At 57.1% G+C, this 20,255-nt stretch overlaps 1 protein-coding gene across 2 annotated transcripts in view; it reads left to right on the forward strand.

The window, feature by feature from the left end:
• The window catches only part of FRMD5 (FERM domain containing 5), a 63,620-nt gene that overhangs the window by 33,446 nt on the left and 9,919 nt on the right, over positions 1 to 20,255 (forward strand). For both annotated transcript variants that reach the window (XM_057422703.1, XM_057422702.1), the window contains exons 2-5: positions 15,417 to 15,521; positions 16,062 to 16,104; positions 16,337 to 16,415; positions 19,287 to 19,384. In XM_057422703.1, the coding sequence (XP_057278686.1) occupies positions 15,417 to 15,521; positions 16,062 to 16,104; positions 16,337 to 16,415; positions 19,287 to 19,384 (325 nt within the window). The remainder of the gene's footprint in view (positions 1 to 15,416; positions 15,522 to 16,061; positions 16,105 to 16,336; positions 16,416 to 19,286; positions 19,385 to 20,255) is intronic.

A 20,255-nucleotide genomic window follows, 5' to 3' on the forward strand; every position in this document is an offset into this window, starting at 1 on the left:
CATTCAGAGACCTCCCCTCAGGTGAATGGGTTTAACTTCACCCTTTGCATGCAGGCAGCAGGAGGGAATTGCGAGTCGGCTCCTAATTGCATGGCTCCTGCAATAGATTCTGGTGTTCATTATTCACATGTTGGCTGTTGTAGGGAAAATAAGATTGGTTTATATTCCTGTAATACTTCAGTACATGTGTTAATACAACGGTATAAAGGTGGAAGCCACGGGGAACCTGCAATTAGAAACCTAGGATGCAGGTTGGGGTGGGTGTCCCTCCTACTGCCCACTGCAGAGGCTTTATGGAGCCAAAGTGTTAGCAGTTGTAGGGCTGGAATAAACTTCAGCCCTTCCCAAGGGGATCCCACCCCATGTTCAGAGGCAAGTGTGGGACTTGGTTGGGGTGCAGACTTTGGAGGGATGGGGGATGTCTTGGAGCTTGCATCCTCCTCTCTGCACGCAGCTGGGCTGCACACAAGGGTGTGTGCTCAGCACAAGTCCCCTGTCTCTGTAGCACCCGAGATGTGGGAAATGAGGTTGGGCGAAGTTGCTGAGCTGTGGTTGTTACTGCGAGGACGTTTCTCAGTGCTGTGGTGCCTGGCATCATGTAAATGTCAAATGGAAGGAGACGAGCACGTGGCTGTGGGCTTGGGGCATCCCTGCTGCGGGGCTGGCGGGGAGCAGCGTTGGGGCGCAGGCCCTTGTACCCCGGGAAGGAGCTGCTGGGGACGGTGCCTTTAAAGCTGGCAGAGGTTTGGGCTGCTCGGGCGGGTGACAGCTCCTGGTGTTGCACATCTGTTATCCGTGCGCTGCGGAGCCCGGCCAGGAGAGGGTTCAATGTGGGACATCCTCCTTTGGAGGCAGCTTGGAGGTCTCGTTTGTGCGGGCTCCGAGGGGCTTGTGCCTGGAGGAGGGGGTTTCTCTTGTGCTCCCTCTTTGTCAGGGCTCCTGTTCGCACTCTTCCTCACCTCTTCGAGAGCTGCTGCAGAGCTCCTCTGTCGGAGCCGGGTCCCTGTTGGGTGCTTTCTCTCCTCCACATCTCCCCTTGCTCCCAAGAAGCTCGTGGACAGCCCTGAACTCTCCCATGAGCTTGTGGCGCACGCTAAGGTGGTTGGAGGCTGTGGTGGAAGTGTTCCTCTTCAATACCCGGGGCACAGCCGGGCTGGGTGCGCTCTGTTGTGCTTTCCCTCATCACTGGCGAAGCAGGTGAAGGGGAAATGTGCCTGGTGGGGCAGGGGCACTGCACCCATCCTGCACAGGGGACCTGGTGCAGCTCCCCAGACCTTTTCAGAGGTAACACCAGAGGCTCTTGAGCTTGGTGAGAGCTGGGCTGAAGGATCAGCCATGGGCACGGAGACCACTTCTGCACTGACAGACATAGGATCATAGAATCCCAGATGGGTTTGGTTGGAAGGGACCTCCAAGCTCCTCCAGCTCCAGCCCCTGCCACAGGCAGGGACCCCTTCCACTGGAGCAGCTTGCTCCAAGCCCCTGTGTCCAACCTGGCCTTGAGCACTGCCAGGGATGGGGCAGCCACAGCTTCTCTGGGCACCCTGTGCCAGCGCCTCAGCACCCTCCCAGGGAAGAGCTTCTGCCTAAGAGCTCAGCTCAGTCTCCCCTCGGGCAGGTTCAAGCCATTCCCCTTGGCCTGTCCCTGCCTCCCTTGTGAACAGGTCAGTGCCCCTCAGTGTGGCACAGGCGAGCAGAGCCTCTGCCCGCAGCGCTGGGCAGGGAGGTTGCTGCTCCCCCAGCTCACCCCGGAGGAAGGACAATCGTGTTTCAACTGAAACCCGTGTCCCCGGTGAGGATGGGGCTGTCCCGGCCCTGCTCCTGCTTGGCTGCGCTAAGGGAGGCTCTTCCTCGGGGCCTCATCTTTCATCAGCGCTGAGCTGATGGGATGTGATGGCGCAGGAGCAGCCACTTCATTCCTGTAATTATTTGTTTCTTCTCAAGCCTGTGTTCTAAAATAAACTCGGGAGCCAACGCGTTGAGGTCCATCTTCATCGCCTCGAGTTCATTGTACTTGGACGGAATGCTCAGTGGCTGCCTCATGCCAGATTTCCCCAGCTCTGCTTGCTTCCCCCCTCCTATTGGGGTGGGCTCAGACATTGCCACACAAGGGTGTACTGAGGGTTTAGAAAGTAAGGTTTGGTCTGAGAGGTGGGAGATGATCTTACAGAAGCTGGGACTCCATGGTGATGTTGGGAGGAAGGACGGTGCTCGGAGGTTGGGCTTCTTAGGGTTATGACCTAATCCTGATTTCATTTGATGAGATAAAAGCTACAGCATGTCAGCACCCTCCCAGGGAAGAGCTTCTGCCTAAGAGCTCAGCTCAGTCTCCCCTCGGGCAGGTTAAAGCCATTCCCCTTGGCCTGTCCCTACATCCCTTGTCCCAAGCCCCTCTCCAGCTTTCCTGCAGCCCCCTTGGGCACTGGAGCTGCTCTCAGGTCTCCCCTTAAGGACTGCAGGGGGGTCTCCCCAGAGCACAGCAGAGGGGCAGGATCCCCTCCAGGAGCTGCTGCTTGCACTCTGGGGGTGCAGCCCAGCACATGGTGGGGGGGGGGGTCTGGGCTCGTTTCTGATGGGGATGTTCATTTCATGGACATCCAAACGCTTGTGCAGGATGTGTGCCCCGGGTACAGGCAGGAGAAAGCGGCTCTCTGGGGAACAGGACTAAGCTAATAACCAGTATTTACTGCTGAGCTGTTGCATGTGAGTAATCCAGTGCCTCATATTTGGCTGTTCCGCTCACATTAGCTTCAATGAAGCCCTTGATCGGAAGCCTCCTTCCATTGAGTCGCGCTGTTCTCATCAGCCCTCGGTCCCATCCGGCCTGCGGGGAAGCTTACGCAGCCATCTGGGCTTACAACAATGGCTTTCTCCATCAACATGAGTAATCTGCTGCCTGACATGGTTTAATCAGTGCTTTGTGAATGCACGGTGCTGGGGTTTGTGTCCCCAGAGCTGCTGATGCAAGGGGCAGCTGTGGTGTGGGGAGCTGGTGGTGAGAGCGGTGCAAGGGAGCCAGGGCCATGAGCAATGGGGTCCCTGCGATGGGGTGCTTGGGGTGGGTGTCCCTGGCTCCCCAGTGCCCAAGGAGGGGGACTCGGACCCAGCCCCTCCTGAAAACGCTGCTCTCAGGGGAGACCTGTCCTAAAACTGAGGCTGTGCCTGAGCTCTGCCCCTCCTGCGCCCTGGAGGGCCCTGGGCTCTTTCTGGGCATTACTTCTATGAAATTCTCCCTAAGCAGCGTTTAAAGGCAATGCCATTGCCCCGGCTGCAGCGGCCGCCCAGGACAGGGGTGGGAACACGGGAAACATGGCTTTTGGCCCAAGAATTCCAATGGTTCCTCTTAACGTCCATGAATTGTAGTGGTGCCAGGAGCTGATCTTTAAAAGGGATGATTTGTTTGAACTTGGTGGAGTCTGCTCAATGAAGGGGCCAGGCTCAAAGGAAAGGATGGTCTGCAAGTCCCATGCTCTTCCCGTGAGGAGGGCTGCCCTGGCTGCTCCCAGCTCTGCATCTGCTGCCTGTGCACACTGCAGGGCTCTGTGCCAGTATGAGGGAAACCCCCGGGACCTCAGCCTGCCTGTGGGGACCGTGTTAAACCCATCTCCAAGTGGTCCTGGGCCATGAATCATCAGCAGGCACCTCAGAGCTGGGGTCTCTCCATGGGAGGGTGCCAGGTCATGCCAGGGAGCAGGAACACATCCACTGGAGCTGCATCCCTGTGGCACAGCCTGCACCCGGCCATGGGACCCCTGGTCCTGGCCGTGCATTGGCTTGGTGGTTGTAAATTCCACCTCATTGTTTAGCACTGTGCAGATGAATGCTGGGGCTGTGAGAGGTGGCTCGGCCTGGGTGCAGGCAGTGGTAGTGCTCTGCCGGTTCATGCTGACCCTGCTCACGCTGGCAAGGCCCGGTTGCAAGACCTGATTTCCCACTCATCTCCCCCAGCATCGGCTCGCATAGACCCTGGCAGGTAGCAGGCAGGCTCCAAGCACACTCCTGTGCCTCATGTCGGGAGCATCACCCAATTCATGCAGTGAAGACTCGCATGACAGCGCTGTCATCTGCTGGCGTGGTTTGAGCTGGCAATAAAGCATCGCAGTGATTAAGAAGCATGACCTTGCCCCGCTCTGTGTAATGAGGTTGCTGCTCGGCTCTGCCCACTCAGGGCAGCCCCTTGTGCTTTCCCTCCTGGGAAGGGAGAGGCGGGAGCCAGGCACCCATCCTGCTGCCCCTGCATCCAGCTGTGTCAGTGCTGGGGTGTCCAAGGTTCCTCACCCATCCGGTTTCCAGAGCCCCAGCCTGGCAGCAAGCACTGCCCAGGTACATCCTGCTCCAGTGATGGGAGATGCTGGAGCTGGCTCCTCTCAGTGCTGAGAGCCCGCAGGGTCCGGTGTGGGTGGCTGCGGCAGTGGGTGGGGTGGGGACCCGATGATGGGGCAGTGTTATCGGGGTCCTGCCCTGGCCGGTTCCCCCTCCCTTGGAGTTGCTCCTGGTTCTTCCCTGTTGTGCAGACGCAGCAGTAAGGCTCCCGCACGGGCTCAGCCCGTCTGACAGCTCGTCTGGAGGCACGGTGCTTTGTCAAACGTTTTTCTTGTCGAGTAGCGCTAAGAATCCCTTATTCAGTCTTTTGATATGGAAAGTAAACAAGTTAACATGAAGGCATCTTTGAGGCTCTGGGGGTTTAGTGCTGCCGCCAGGCTGAGCCTCATTCCCTCTGCCGTCCTCTGACGGGTGCTGCGTTCAGGGTGCTGGGTGTACTCAGGGGATCCCACTGCTGGAGCGAGCAGTGAGAGTGACGTGATGCTGTTAGCATGGATTATAGAGCACTTATTCTACAGGATATCATATGGGAAATGCTTTTGTTTGTAGGAATCCGGACTGGTTTTGTGAGCTTTCTCATGCCGGACACCAGGTCCCCCATTCACGTACCAGTGAGGGGCTGCGGGATTCCAGGGGAGGCTCTTGGTTTCCTACCAGACTTCCCACACCTTTCCCTGCGCAGTCCCAGGGTGTATCACTGCACGGCTGGAAGGGTCTGGACAGGCCCTGGGAAGCCCTGTGGGCTTGGTGGGCTGGGGATGGGTCATTGAGCCGTGCAGCTCATCCCCCAGTGTGAGGTACAGCTCATGCCACTGTCTGGGATTCAAACAGCATCCACAGGGATGAGGAATTCTCCTGCCTGGCAGCGAGGGGAAATACTCCCACGTCTCATCAGCAGCTGCCATCCAGAGGGGACTGGTTAGGGCTGCAGGGGGAGGAAATGCACCAAAGCTCAGGACGGAACAGAGAAACAAGGTCACTTGCTCCTGTTGGTGAAAACAAACTGATTCTGCTCACGGCTTGCTGGGGATAACTGGATCCTGCCGGAGAACTTGGGAGTCGGGTGAGTGACAGTTTTCTTTCCGCTTGCCATGCAGGATGGCACATCCTTCCTGCAGGGGTGGCTGCAGCCCCTGCCTGACCCCCCGGCTTTAGAGAGCAAACAAACTCCTTAGGTCTGCCCGCGCTCTCTGCAGGAGCCGATCACACTTTTCCCCGGCTGGGCCGCTCCTTGCTCCCTGCGGTGCCTCTTGTGTGGGGGTGCCCTGGGTGCAGCCCTGGCTGCAGTGAGGTGATGGGGATGGAGAAGGGGGTGCAGCAGCGCCTGCCAGGGAGCCGCTCTGAGCTCAGAGCAGTTCCCTGCCGTGTCTTTGCCTGATGCCAGCGCGCTGTGTGCCGTGGCTGCCTGCAGGGAAGATGTCAGCCCGCATCTCCATCCCCGGATCACGTCACCAGGAGAAGGCTGCTCGCCCTCTCGGGTTCATCTGAAAAGGTCGAGAGTGACTCTGGCATCTGGCTGGGAGGACGGGGCCTTGGGGCCTTGTCCTTAAAACTGAGCTGCTTGAAGCCCCATTGCCATGAGAGGTTTGTGCCCAGCCCATCTTGGTGCCCCCCGTGGCAGCGTGCTGCACACACTCTTAGAGCAGGGGCTGGCTGTGCCATTGCGGGGGGGCTGTGGGGAGCAGGACCATACAGCAGGATGGGGTCGTGAAGACCCCAGTGCCTAGAGCTGGTCACCAGAGCAGAGCCCTCCCCAGCATAGGGATGGGGAGCAGATGGAGGGTGGCAGGGGCTGTGTGGCCCCTACAGACCCTATGGTACCTCCGTAGCTGAAGGGTGGTGCAGGAGATGCTGTGAGGTGTTGCTGATGCTCAGCAGCTCCGTGGGGTTCAGGGCACCATCGCGGCACCAGCCAGCGCTGAGCTCTGAGCAGTCTCTCCCAGCTTCCAGCTGCATTTTCCAGGGAGCTTTTTCCTGCAGGACCCTGCCTGGCTCCAGACTGGGAAGGGGCTGGCAGTTAAGGGCTGCAGCTCACCAAGGGGGAGCATCAAGGTCGAAAGTCCAGGCTGCCTTCAGAGGCTTTGATTTGCAGAAGGAAGGGAGGTGGAAAGTCAGTGTGAAAGGTCCATTCGTTTCAGGAAAAGCTTTTGTTGGGTCCCAGGTGAAACCAGACATTTGCATTTAAATGAATATGTATTTTGAGACATTAAACCCACAGGCAAAGTAAAGGCCTTGCTGAGATGACAAATATATCACTTGGAGTGCTTGTTCCTGATATTACACCCGCCAGCCTTCAGAAATAAAACCTTGCCAGCTAAAGCAGATTTTCTTCCTTCCCTTCCCTGAAACCCACAGCCTCTGTAAGTGCTTGGTGTGGACCTGAGCTGCTGCAGCTTGGAGTGCTGAAAGCATTGGTGGGTTTGCAGGGTCAGTGTGTGATGTGCAAGAGAATGACCTGGGAGCTGTTCTGCAGATCCAAGTCAGTCCCAAAACCTCAATAAAGGGAGAAAAATCTGCTTAGAGATGGGGGGAAAGCAAGTCAGCTCTGGGTGAGCAGGGAAGTGAAGTGGGGCTTTGGCTGGGTGCATTCCAAGTCCTTGGTGCAGGTGAAGCCCTGTCTGTGGCCTGGCTGAGTGCTGAGCTGGGGTTCCAGCCCCTAGACCCTGTGGTGGAGCAAGTGGCACTGGCACATGTGGGGTATGACCAGGAAGGACACACGTGCAGCACGCATGACATCGGTCTGATACCGCGAGCTGCTGGTGGCAGCAGTCCTGTGCAGCATCTCCGGTGCTGAGTCAGCACTTTTGATTCCCCATCGGTGCTGGGCTGGTGTCCGGCAGCACGCTGGCACCTGGGTTTGTGAGAGCTCACCTGTTGCTTGTCACCACTGCTGCAGCATGCGCCCGGCTGCAGCTGCCCAGTCAGCATAGAGAGGGGCTGCTCTGTGAGGGGGGGCAGTGGGTGGTGGTCCTGGGCAAGGCAAGGAATGGGCACTGTTAGAAGATGCAGTTCTGGGGCTCCGCTGCCGTTACCGGTTCTCAGCTGAGCGTGTTTTCATCTCAGACTTGTGATGAATCAACCAGGCTCTTTGCTGTGCTCTGAAGTCGACACCCAGCTGCTCAACAAGCTTGTAGAGCGTTTAGTGAGGGAGCAGAGCTGTGATCAGAGCTGCCGGCTGTCTCCTTGCACACTGCCCGGCCCCGGGCTGACAGATGGGGAGATGGGGCTCCCTGCCTGTGCTGCTGCCTGCACCCAAGCTCCCGCCCGCCTCCCTTGGCCGTGGCTTCAGGGGAGCAGGCACTGGTGCAGGTACCCCTTCCCTTGGAAAGGTATCGCTTTGTGCAGTCGCTGGTGCCTGCCCTTGCTGTCAGCCATTCAGCTGCATCCTTGTGGGAATGTGGCCCTCAGTCCATTGGAGGTGATGCTTGGGGCAGATTTCCCTTTCAATGGTCTCTCTACTTTGTCCTTTATATCCTGGCAGTGCCTGTGTGAGCTTTTCCAGGTGCCTCTGGCCAAGTCCTCGCTGGTACTGGTGAGGAGGATGCTGGCAGCAGAGCACAGGCTGAGCGCGTTGCTTCTGCCCCTCGGGATCTCCCGAGCTGAGCTCACGGAGCGCAGCACCCCAGGATTGGGAAGGGGAGAAGGGAACCGGCAGCTGCGTGGCTGCGACTGCAGCTTCTGGTGTTGCTTCCCCAGTGCCCTCAGCATCCCTGCACAGCACCCTGGAGCAGACAGACGCTGGCGCAGCTGCTCTGGGTCTCCTGTCTGGAAAAGGGGGTCACAGCACCGTTTTCTCCCGATTTATGCCTTTCCAGCCCCATAAGAAGCTGTTCTCACCAAGGATGAACTAGAGGAGATTGCAGGAGCTCTCTGCAGCTCCAGTGTGTTGTCTAAGGTTTATTCCGCGGTGTTATTGGTAATAGCATGGTCGTTGTGGAGATTTACACCCCGCAGGGCTTGTGTCTGTATCCCGCTTCCTGCTGAAGGTGCTACCAGGTTTATTGGGAAGTTTCCCTGTCTGCCCCGTTGATGTGGGCTGTTCGCACCTTCGGAGGGCTCTGTCCCTCCTCCCTTCCCGGGCAAATCCCCTGTGGGGGAGGATTAACGGGCAAGTGACATCCCTGGTTGTGAAAAACAAGGCACCCTCGTTAATATTCAGCGAGCAACACAATGCCTCCGAGGACAAAGATCTTCCCGTGGCTGGGTAAATCGGAGTTCATTATCATGTTAATCGGACTGATTACAGCCTCCCCAAAGGACTCGCATATGGTCATTTCTGTCGCACAAGTAAGGTCTGGTTTGCCTTAATCATAAGGCTTGTGCTCTCCTTCCTTGCCCGAGGGTCTCTGTTCTTGAGGTGCAGTTCGAGGGTTACGTATTAACTGCTTTTGAACCCGCTGTGAGGTTTGATCCCGGCTGGGGCAGGAGCTTCCACCCCGTGTCTGGATGCAGGCTTTCCCCTCGATTTTTGCTTTACTTCCGTCCCCGTTTGAAGTCCCCGGTGCCGGTTCGGGAGCTGGGCTGGGGCTTCGCTTGCCCCGTGTTCCTGCGGTGCCTTCCTTGGCTTTCGGGAGAGGTGAATTTTTCATGAGCAGTTTATACTTTTCTCCCTTTCCTCCCATGAGCTTTTCGGTGCATTCAGTTGCTGGGAGAGAAGCGAGCTTCCAGCAGGAGCGCTGCCAAGAAAACCGGAGGTGCCGGGTTCTGCTTTCAGGTTTTCATTGCCTCGCTTGTTTTGGTTTATTTTTCATTAGCTGTGTGTGCAGCAGCATTGACCGCAAAGCACAGGGCTCCTTCCACAGGCGCTGGAGTCGGATCGTAGAACCAGAGAACCACGGAATGCTTTGGGCTGAAAGGGACCCTAAAGCTCATCCAGTTCCACCCCCTGCCATGGGCAGGACAGGCCAAGGGGAATGGCTTCAACCTGCCAGAGGGGAGACTGAGCTGAGCTCTTAGGCAGAAGCTCTTCCCTGTGAGGGTGCTGAGGCGCTGGCACAGGGTGCCCAGAGAAGCTGTGGCTGCCCCATCCCTGGCAGTGCTCAAAGCCAGGTTGGACTCAGGGCTTGGAGCAAGCTGCTCCAGTGGAAGGGGTCCCTGCCCGTGGCAGGGGTTGGAGCTGGATCAACTTTAAGGCCGCTTCAACCCAAACCAGGCTGGGGTTCTGTGATTATTAAAGGATTTAAAAATGTGCTAAACCCGCTGTCCCACAGCAGACCCTTTCCAAAATGGGGACGTAAGCAGAAACAGCAGCTGAACTCGATGGAGAGCTGTGCAGGCCCTTTTGCATACGCCAGCATGTCAAGGGCTTTAATAACCTGCTTGTGGAGCCAAACAAGGCATTGCTAATCTGGAGGTTAAGGCACCCGGAGTCGCTTCCTTTGGAACTTTCCTTCTCAGAAGCTTTATAAACTTCTGGAGCCAACTCCTCGGATAAGTCTTGAAGACAGAAATCACTGTGCCAGCAAGGAGGAAGGATTACAGCTAAAAGGGAATTAATACTGAAATGCATATGCTATAAATACCTCCGGATTACATTTAGTGTTATGTAAACCCCCTTTTCCTTACCCTGAGTCTCTTCCTACAGGAAAGGTGACTGTGGGCTCCAGTGGCCGCAGCATGCGGTGGAGCAGGAGTTGGGGCTATTGAGGCATTGTTCTGTGTTTCCCACCTTTGGTCCTGTTTGCAGCTGCCCTTTGCCCATCAGGAAACTCTGCTGCTGTTACCTTTGCTTTTTGTGTGTTTCATGGAGACCCCTTCCTTTGGCACATGTGGGAACAGCAGGGGCCAAGGGCAGGGTTGGCTTGGTTGGGTCTGGGCAGCAGCACCTCCACAGCACCTTGCTGCTGGGAGCTGAAGCTCCTCGGGATCTGAGTGTCCCTGACCCAGGTCCTCCCTGGCTCTCCATGGCCTTTTATCCTCCCTTTCCCTGCTGCTGCCTTTGGACACCAGCCCCGGGCTCGGAGGTTTGGCTGGAAACGTTCTCGTCCTCATCCCTCTTCTGCTCCTGCACTGGGCTGCTCGTGCTCGGGGCTCATCCTCTGTGGGGGCTTCTCAGAACCCAGGGGACCATCCCTGGGACCGGTCCCTTGGCACGCTCCTGAGCTCCAATGGCTCCAAGAGCATCTTCCCAGGGGCTCCTTGGTGCTGTGATTTATGGCAACGGGGTGTGGGCCTCCAGCAGCCTTGTGCTGAGCTCCCGCTGCTGGCCAGGTTCTCCATGTGTTTGAGTTGGAGGTGTCCTGGGCAGGGAGCGGGATCCGCTCCCCTTCCTGCCATGGCAGGGTCTGGTGCCCGCTTACATGGAGCGAGCGCATCAGCTGGTGCAATAGCAGCAAAAGAACCAGTAAGAACACCTCAAAAGAGTGGATAATAATGATGATGATGCTGCCTCTTTCTGTGGCAGAGGACAGGGAGAGGGGCCTGGGGGACAGGGCAGGAGCTGCAGGTAACACCCCGTAGAGCCCTGCAGGCTGTGCTCTGGTCCAGGCACGCTCACAGACTCCAGGGCTGCTTGTTCCTGTCTGGAACTGAATATTCTGAGGCACGTTGCACCCGTTTCCTCATCGCATGGCAGCTCGGATGCGGCACTGGCTGAGGGCTGAGCTGTCAATTAGGGCTCGCCCTGCCTGCAAAGTGCACAGGAACTTTGTGTGAGGGATAATAAATCCCAGCTCATCCAATGCTGTGCTGAATGCTGAAAATGAAGCACTTAAACCACAGCAGCGCAGTCAAATTGCTGGTGGAAATCTCTTCATGTTGGCAGTGGAGCCAGTGGGTCTTTGATCTCCCCAGCTCAGATGTTGCTGCTAAAGAGACTTAAGCTTAAACTTCGCTTTCTAAAATAGACTTTTTTGACAGTTTATTTTAAGAAATAATCTCCTCCTAAGCTGGGGAAGCGGGAGGAACGGACAGCCCCATGATGAGATTTCCAAACCGAACAATGCAGGAAGGAGCCGCTTCCAAACGCTGCCGTTTCTTGGGTACGTGCTGTGGCTGCTCTGTGGAGCCACGGGGGTGTAACTCGGGCTGGTTGTGCTCAGGCTCACCCTGGGAACTGGCTTTGCTGGTCTGGCACTGGTCATGGAGGTGGCAGGTTTGGCAGCAGTGGTGCTCGGGCCTCTGAGTGCTGTCCTGGGCACAGGGAGGTTCAAAGCCATGGCATGGGTGTGTTTGCTACTGGGAAATCCCAGCAGGATCTCCCTGCCATCAGCACAGCGCTGGTTTTCTGTCTCCATGTATAAAGGGATCATAAAACTCCCTGGAAGAGCTCGTTCCTGAGGCCACTGATGAACCCGTCTCCTCCCCGAGCAGAGAGCAGTAAATCTCTCTATTAAGCTGTTGCTAACACATTAATGCTCCTCAGGTACCTCGTAAAGATGCTGCGGGGCTGGATGGCTCTGAAGTGGTTCGTAGAGGAGCAGTGTGGGCAGTGATGGATGCCTGGAGCCAGCACCGCTCCTGCTTCCCACAGCAGCATCCTCATCCATGGGTTCGTGTCCTCCGTGAACGAGAGCCCTGGGGTGGCAGGAGGGGAGCCCCCATCCTCTGCCCAGCACCCACTGGTAGAGATGGGCTCGTGAGCAGCTTCACGCGTGTGGGGCTGGGTGGCTGCGGCGCGTCTCTGCCCTGCAGTGCTGAAACCATTCGGGTTTCACTTGTGCTTCGGGCAATGCAGGACCTGGCTGCAGAAACCACCACAGAAAAGCCAGGGCTGCAGCTTTCCTGCCTGAGCCATAGGCAAAGGTAGGGACTGCAAGGAACCAGGACTGCAAGGAACCAGGACAGCTCAGTGTGGGCCATCAGGAGTGAGCAGCAGCCTGTGTTACCCCTGCAGCTCTGCGCTGGCAGCAGCACAGCATCAGCTCGTGACCCCTGGCACTGCCTCCACCGGGAATGCGCCTCGTTGCCCGGCTCCATCGCGCAAGTGATGTTAATGCCACCACCCTGTGTGTGCCTGGACATGATGCGGTGCCTTAGCTGCAGCTCCTCAAGAAGTTGAAGACCAGAAAAAAGCCATCTGCAGGTGTTAATGTTGGACAGCAAGTAACTTCACATGGTGGGTGTTGGCTTGGCACGTGGCATTCCCTGTGTGCACCGGGGGGATGGCGAATGGGGCAGCTGGTGGCAGTCCCTCCATTTGACTGCCGTGCCCTGAAAGGCTGACCTAGAAACTTCCAAATCTTGGGACAGACAGAAGTCTTCTTTATAAGAACATACAAAGATCAAACCACGGCATATTCAAGCTGTTATTATGCAATAGAGAGCTCTTTTAAGTCGTGATTTGTAAAGACAGCTCAGATAATTTCCTGAAAGACATACTCATAATGATTAATTTAGAGTGTGTTTAATTCAAGTTAGAGAGATCAAAGAGAAAGCCTTTCCCCTGTAATGCTGTTTGTGGTTTTACACTTTCACCACGTTCTGTTGGACTCTGGGGGGGACGTGTCTGATCTGTCCTTTGCTGCGATATCTCTGGGTTAGAACTGCACAGAGAAGCAGTATGAAGATGTCTGTGTTCATCTGGGCACGGGTAGGGAAAGGGGGAAGAGCTGGGAACAAATCCCTCAGGCAAGGAGGGCACGATGTGGGCTCTCCTCGTGTGGCTGGGATGGTTCCTGCTTCTGCAGCTTCCTCTGGTGTTTCCATGGCTGTTCCCTGTAACAAACCTTCCCGAGTGTGAAAGCCCGGGGAGCCGGAGCAGGCTGGAGCCCAGTGCTGCAGGTGATGGGCAGCATGCCTGTGCCTGCACTGCCTGCGGCACGCAGGGTCCCGGCTGCTGCAGCCAGATGTGCCGCCACCATTGGAGCAGGGCACGTGCTGCAGCAGCTGCGCCGGCCCCTGCAGCCCCTCAGGGCTGATGCAGGAGTGTGTCTTTATGCAACCACAAACCCATTTTGTGGTCAGTCGCTTTAACCTCTGCACTGTGTCAAGTGTTCAGGCTCCGAGGCGATCTTTACAAGGGGAAGGAAGCATCACTGTTTGTTACTGCTTCTCTATAATGCAGGAAGATGTCCTCTATTGCACAGAAGAGCTGATCTGGAAGGTTATTTTGCCCCCGACAGGAGAGCAAGTCTGGGGTGCTTGCTCTCCTGCTCACAAGATGCTGCTGCGGTTTCTTTTTCCTTAAGCCCTGTGTTGCTGCTTCAGTCCTCATTGAAAAATGAATGTTATTTAGTGAAAGAATGATAATTTGCTGTAACTCGGGGAGAGGGACTCGGATTCTGGCAGGTTTCATTGCTCCTTCCCATTCCGTGCCCTTGTACCTGAGCCGGGCAGCGGCTGTTTGACAGTGATGGATGATCCATGCAGATGCTCCATTAGCCTATTAATAAAGCACAATCTAGGCCACCGTTTTCCAAGTTCAGCACCTAAATCTGTATTCAGGCTCATAAATGAGAGGCCTCATTTCCTGAGCAGCGGCGCTGTGCGCCTCCAACGGCCGGCAGCATCCTGTGCTTTGTGCTTTGTTCCTTGTCCCCGGGCATCTTGTTCCTCTGCAGGGTGGTCTCTGTGGGGCACCATCACCACTCCTGAGCATGGGGCAGCCTGGACGTGGCTGTACCCGTCCTACATGGCCACAACGCACCACAGCATCGTGGGGCTGGTGCACCCCTCCACCAGCGGGTCCGTGGCTGCAGGGCTGCAACAAATGCAGCTGAGCAGCATTAAGTGAGGCCAGCGTGCAGGGCAGGCTGCGGCTGGTGCAGCTGGAATGTGAGTTTCAGTATCTGAGTATGGGAATGGGAAAGGTTCATTTTCCCAGCGCTGGGTACATTGGCGCACGACAGGGTGAGGGGTGGGCTTTGCTCTCTGGCCTGGTGAGGAGGAATGGGGGATGCAGGAGAGCGGAGCAGGCAGAGGTGATGCCCAGCACCTGGGCTCGGTGCTGAGGGGCAATGTCCCCGGTGTCTGGCAGCACTTGCTGCCTGCAGCGAGCTCTCTTTGTTCATGGTCTCAGCATCTCCCCAGACCGGGGTGGGTCTGGCAGGACGCTGCCTGCACAGCTCCAGCCCATCTCCCAGCCGCGCTGCGCTGCCTCGGGACAAGCTCTCATGGCACCGCTCCCAGCCCAGTGCTGCTGCTTCACCCCCCTGTGCCCAGCACGGCTGCCTCACGGCCCCGCTTCCACAACCAGGAGAGCTGCTTAAAACCTGGTAATAAATCAGGGTGAGGTGAGCTGAGCCAGGCAGGGGCTCACTGCAGTGCCCAGCCCGTGGCCATCCCCATCCACAGGCTCTGCCAGCAGGCGTTTGGCTGCTCTGCTGCATTTCAACAGCAGGTCCAAAAGCCCACTAATGGTCTGTCTGGGCTGAGCCAGACAAGGTGAGCAGTGAGCCTTTCACTGCCGGGCTGCCAGGTCATACAATCACAGGATGGTTTGCATTGAACGAACCTTAAAGCTCCTCTAGCTCCAACCCCTGCCACAGGCAGGGGCCCCTTCCACTGGAGCAGCTTGCTCCAAGCCCCTGGGTCCAACCTGCCCTTGAGCCCTGCCAGGGATGGGGCAGCCACAGCTTCTCTGGGCACCCTGTGCCAGCGCCTCAGCACCCTCACAGGGAAGAGCTTCTGCCTAAGAGCTCATCTCCATCTCCCCTCTGCAGGTTAAAGCCATTCCCCTTGGCCTGTCCCTACCTGCTCTTATTGCTGAAAAGCTTAAACCAGGTGAGGTACCCCCGAGGCAGCCCCCACGCCTAGGCCAGGCAGGGAGAAGCGGTAGAACTGCCTGGTAGAGACCGGAGCCCTTCTCTACCTTCCCCTCGATGGGGGAGCTGCTTTACAGTGCTGCGTCTCCCCGGATCAAAGGCTGCTCCTGACAGGCGACGGTGCCTCCTTCAGATAACGCAGGCTCCTGTTTCCTGACAAACACATTTAACATGTGCATTATCTGATCGAGCAGGCACCAGCCGTGCGTGCGGAGGGACCCCCCGGGCCGGCATTAACCCTTTCCCGTTGCTTGGTGCGGTGTGTCAAGCGTCCCTGCGTGTTCAACAGCCAGGGCTTCACTTGGTCGCAAAGCTCAGGATGTGGTTACGGAGCTGCTGGAACCAGGCTTCACCCACCGGCTCCTCGGTAAATGGGTTTCTGTCTTGCAGAGAGATGCCAAGGGTCAGTACCTGTTCGACCTTCTCTGCCACCACCTGAACCTGCTGGAGAAGGACTACTTTGGCATCCGGTTTGTGGACCCCGACAAGCAAAGGGTGAGAGCTCAGGCGGGGCCGTGGGGGTTCCTGCAGCTCACTGGTGTCAGGCTCCTCCTTGCTGCTGGGGAGGGAAACCGGGGCGGGAGGCAAATGGCTGCAATAAAACTGAATTTAGGCTCCAGTGATGCTTCCTCGCCGTTGGGATGTGTGAGCCAGGAGAGCTCACAGGGCTCTTGGGTCCCCGTGCGAGGCGTGGAAGCAACTTGTGTTTACAAAGTGAGAGGATCTGCTGCTACTGCAGAGGTGAAAGGGGAGATCTCCTGCCACTGGCTTTGCAGGACTATTTCTAGCACAGAGTCACGCTTTAACACCCGCGTTAGGCCAGCAACGGCTTTGTGCCGAGCAGCAAACACTTGTGCCTGTTGCCTTGGGTAATGGAGAGGGAAACAAGACATGGGACTGCTCAGAGCCGAGAGCCCCTGGCAGAACCCTGCGGGACGCTCACACAGGTCTCGGTGCTGTCCCCTCAAAGGTCAATATCATTAACTGAGAGTCTTTACAGCTGAACCTCTGTAATTACCTTCCTTTGCCTTTCAGCACTGGCTGGAATTTACCAAGTCGGTTGTGAAGCAGATGCGGGGTGAGTATTGCTGTGCACAGACACCCCGGACACACAGGGATCACTACAGCCAGGAATGGCCCCGTGCCCGTCCATCCCTCCTCACCAGGGCAGCTGGGTGTGTTTGGGGGGAGTGGGGAGGGCAGGGGAGACCCCAGCAGTATCCGAGCATCCCCTGGACTGCAGTTATTGGGGAGGGGGGAGAGGATGAGCCCTGCCTCTGGTGACCGCGGTGCCGCTGTTCTCCCTGCAGCCCAGCCTCCCTTCACCATGTGCTTCCGTGTCAAGTTCTACCCCACGGATCCTGCGGCTCTGAAGGAGGAGATCACCAGGTAAGGATGGATGGAGGATTGGGGGCCCTGGGGGTCCTGCTGTGGTGGGACCAGGAGCCCCGCACTGGCCAGCGCCGGGGCAGCAGAGGCTTGGCCAAGGCAGGACCATGCTCTCAAGCTTCATTTCGTAGTCCAGGGAGAGCAGCAGCCGTTTCAATTTCCAAACCAACCTGAGTTTCCCTGGGCTGTCCCAGCTGTGGTGGGAGCGTGGCATTCCCCACGTGTGCTCTGTTCAGGGAAGGTGGGTTCAAGCAGGAGCAGCAGTTCTGTGATAGTTCACTTTCTGCTTCTGCTGACGCTCTTGCCACTTGGGAACCACCATGGGAAAGACAAGGTGATGGGCACAAGTTATTCCTGGAGAGATTCTGACTGGGCACAAGAGGAAAACTTTCCCAGTGAGGACAACCAGCCCCTGGAATAATCCCCCCAGGGAAGAGGTGACTCCCCAGCACTGGACACTGTTAAGGCTCAGCTGCACAGGGTACAGCTGGGACACCCAGTGTGGGTCATGCTGTGCCTGGAAAGGTTGGACCAGGTGGTCCTTGAGGCCCCTTCAGCCTGGGATTCTGTGGGTCAGCTGTTAGTGCCACTGCGGAGCACATCAGGTGTCCCTGTGTGTGTGTGGTCTGCCAGGGGGGTTCGAGTGTCTCCAGTTCCCTTGACACCCCCTGGACGTAGTTACCCCCATCCCTTTCCATGAGGGGCATGGATGCTCTGGGAGGAGCGGGTGGCAAACTGCGATGCAGAAACTTGGCAGCACTTGTCTCAAGTTTCTCTCTTTAGGGGCTCTTCATGCTGCCCTTCCTGCCAGAAGGAAGGACGTGAGACACTTGTGGAGGAGTCACAGCAGCGCCTGTGTTTCACACAAGGCCCCAGACCCCAAAGAGCCCCTTAAGATGATATTTGGAAGCCTGAGAAAGCTTCAGTTTGGGTCTGACCTCAGAGGGGAGCAGAGCAGGAGGAAAGCATTTGTGAAGAGCCCCGTGCCCACTTGCTGGCCTCTTTGAAAGCGGCCTCACGTCCCCAGAGCCAGGCTGTGCTGCTGCCAGCACTGGAGCTGCAGCCAGCTTTCCTGGGCAGGACGGATCCCTTTGCCCGCACAGGCGCGCTCAGGGGACCCGCCGAGGAGCCAGCGATGCTTTCCCGCGGAGCCATCTCCTGGGGCTGCTCTAGAGGCACCTCCTTACTTCGCCGGTTTTACATTTGCTCCCGGCAAACGCAGCCCTGAGCAGCCTTCATTTAAACGTGGAGTGGCCAAAGCCGTGCCTGCGAGTAACCCGGCTGCTGCGCGGGCGTTAAGCCCCGCGCACGGTGCGTTAATTGTGTTTCTTTAATCGGAGCTTAGCAAACATCTGCACTTGTCCTGCACGCCCGGAGAATTGAAATGCAGGTCAGGGCTTTACGTGGTTGCAGGGTGGGAGCTGGAGCTGGACCCCAAGAGCATTGAGGTGGTGCTGGGGGCTGCTCAGCCCCTGGTTGGCTGGTGAAGGCTTCAGGGTGAGTCCTCCCCTCCCGTGTGCCTGGAAATCCTTCATCCTTCCCCCTGGGATGGAGCCAGCCGAGGAGCTCAGAAATCAGAGTCATGGGAGGGTTTGGGTTGGAAAGGACCTGAAAGCTCATCCAGTTCCAGCCCTGCCTTCCTGACAGGGAAGAAATAACTCCCATCTTTAACGTCCTCATCCAGGGCAGCCTCATCCCGCAGCGCTGCCCTGGGAAACTCCCTTTTCCAGGGCGTATTTCCAAGGCATAGGCAAGGCTTTGGGAAACTGTTTGGCACCTGTGGAATGGCTTTCTTTGTAAAAGCAGCTCAGACACCCACCCCTTCCCCGTCTGAGGGAACAGGAGGCATCAATGGCAGCATTAAACCCCTTTGGTTTGTGTGGTTTCCGTGAGGGCTGTGCTGGGGTCCAGGTCTGAGAGCGGCCCCAGGGTGAGCGCCCCCGGGGGTGGGCTGCCCCTGCTTGCTGTAGGTCGAGATGTGCCTGGCTTAAACCTGGGCTTAAAATTTACTTCCCCTGCACCAAATCCGCTTTAATATCTGGATTTCTCTTTAATGAGAGTGAAAATGAGGGGTTTATCTCATCCTAAATAGGGCTTTGGGAAATGAAGCATGACTGAGGCACTGCGGAGTGCTGGTTATCTGAACACGGTTCTGAGCTCCTTCACTCTCTGACTTAGGTTTTGCCATCAAAAGGTTCTTCCCAGCTGCCCCATGACTCAGCCCAGCCTGCTGCCGAGGTTTGAACTTATTCAAATGTAATTTTTCAGCTGGGTTTATCTTTCCCTGGGCTTTGGTGCACGGAGATAAGGGGCACCTTGCTGGAGGTGATGGAGTGTCGATCATCGGCGAGCACGGAGAGGGAAAAGGGTGCGTGCGCACAGGCCTGGAAGGACACGAAGTTTGGGAAGGAGAAAATCACCTTATAGGGAGCTGAGCAGCAGCAAGGGCAAGGACTGGGAAGTGCCGCAGTGGTGGGTGGGCTCAGGACCACCAGGCCCCTCCAGAGCATCATCCCCAGGCTCCCCAGTCCCTGGTGGCAGCTCTTTGTGCCAGCAGCTCTGCCATGGCTGTGCCGATGCAGATCTCCATCAACCCCTGGGTCGGGTGCCAGCCCTGGAGCAGGCACTGCGTCCCTACAGGCAGGAGCGGGGTTGGGATGTGAAGACTGAGCCCCAGCACCAGCCCTGACCCAGGAACTGCCTGGTGATGGGCACTTGCTCATCCCCAGCAAGTGTAATGTCTTAGAAATGGGCTGCTCGCAGTGGCAGCTATTCCACTGTTAGCGTCTTGCGGCAGATATTCCATGTTAAACTGCCTGCTTGGGTATTTTAAACTTTGCTTAATAAATGGACTATCTCTTCTGTCCTCAGGTACTTAGTCTTCCTGCAGATCAAAAGGGATCTCTACCACGGCCGTCTCCTCTGCAAGACCTCGGATGCTGCTTTGTTGGCCGCCTATATCCTTCAAGGTAATGCTTTATGACAAGACAAATTTGCTTTTCATGCTGAGCACTGATTACATTATTTCACTTACAACAGATCCCTGCACCTAGAATACAAATGTCATCCCGCCAGAGCAGGGCTCATGCTTCAAGGCCGTGCTTGTGCTGCGCGGGGCTGGCTGGAAGGGGCTGAGGTTGGTGCCGGGGTCTCACTGCAGCCGGTGCCTGGCACTGCTGGATGGATGCTCCCAGAGTGGTTCTGGCAGCGCAGAGGTGGCTGGTGCAGCACCCAGTGCACAGCAGGGGCCTCTCAGGCTGTTTGGGAGCGCTGGGAGCTGCTGGTGTGGTACAGAAGCACCTCGATGTGCCATTAGCACCATGATGGTCTTCCCCACCCGAGGGTGCTTGCTTGGATGCTGGTGCCCCTCTCTGGGCAGTCCCCTGGTACCGGCAGTCATGTCCCCAGGGTGAGCCTGGGAGATGCACCCTGGCAATCAAACCCCACAGATCTCAGCTCCAGAGTGTTTGGAGGTATCCCACAGCGCTGGTGTTCTTACCCCCTTTAGGGCTTTAAGGCGGAGACATTAAAGTTAATGTAATGCCTCCACTTCACTTAGGACCTGAGATGGGGGGGAATTAAATGAGAGCAAGGTCCTTTCATCCCCAGGGCAGCTGGCTGCTGGATTGCTGCAGGTCCCGGCAGGAGACACCAGCTCCACAGGGAAACACCAGCAGTGACTGCTGCCAGCCCCTGCAGGGTGCTGGGACAGGGAGCGGGGCTGGGACAGACCCTGCTCAGGAGGGAGCGGGGCTGAGCTGTCTGTCCCAGGCATTTCATAGCCTCAGGGAGTGGTTTTTGTTCACTCACAGGGAAGAGCTTCTGCCTAAGAGCTCATCT

The sequence above is a fragment of the Pezoporus wallicus genome, unplaced genomic scaffold (genome assembly GCF_028554395.1).
Source record: "Pezoporus wallicus isolate ANWC-B61680 ecotype Strahan unplaced genomic scaffold, APGP_CSIRO_Pwel_v1 contig_13178, whole genome shotgun sequence".
NCBI classification, from domain to species: Eukaryota; Metazoa; Chordata; class Aves; order Psittaciformes; family Psittacidae; genus Pezoporus; species Pezoporus wallicus.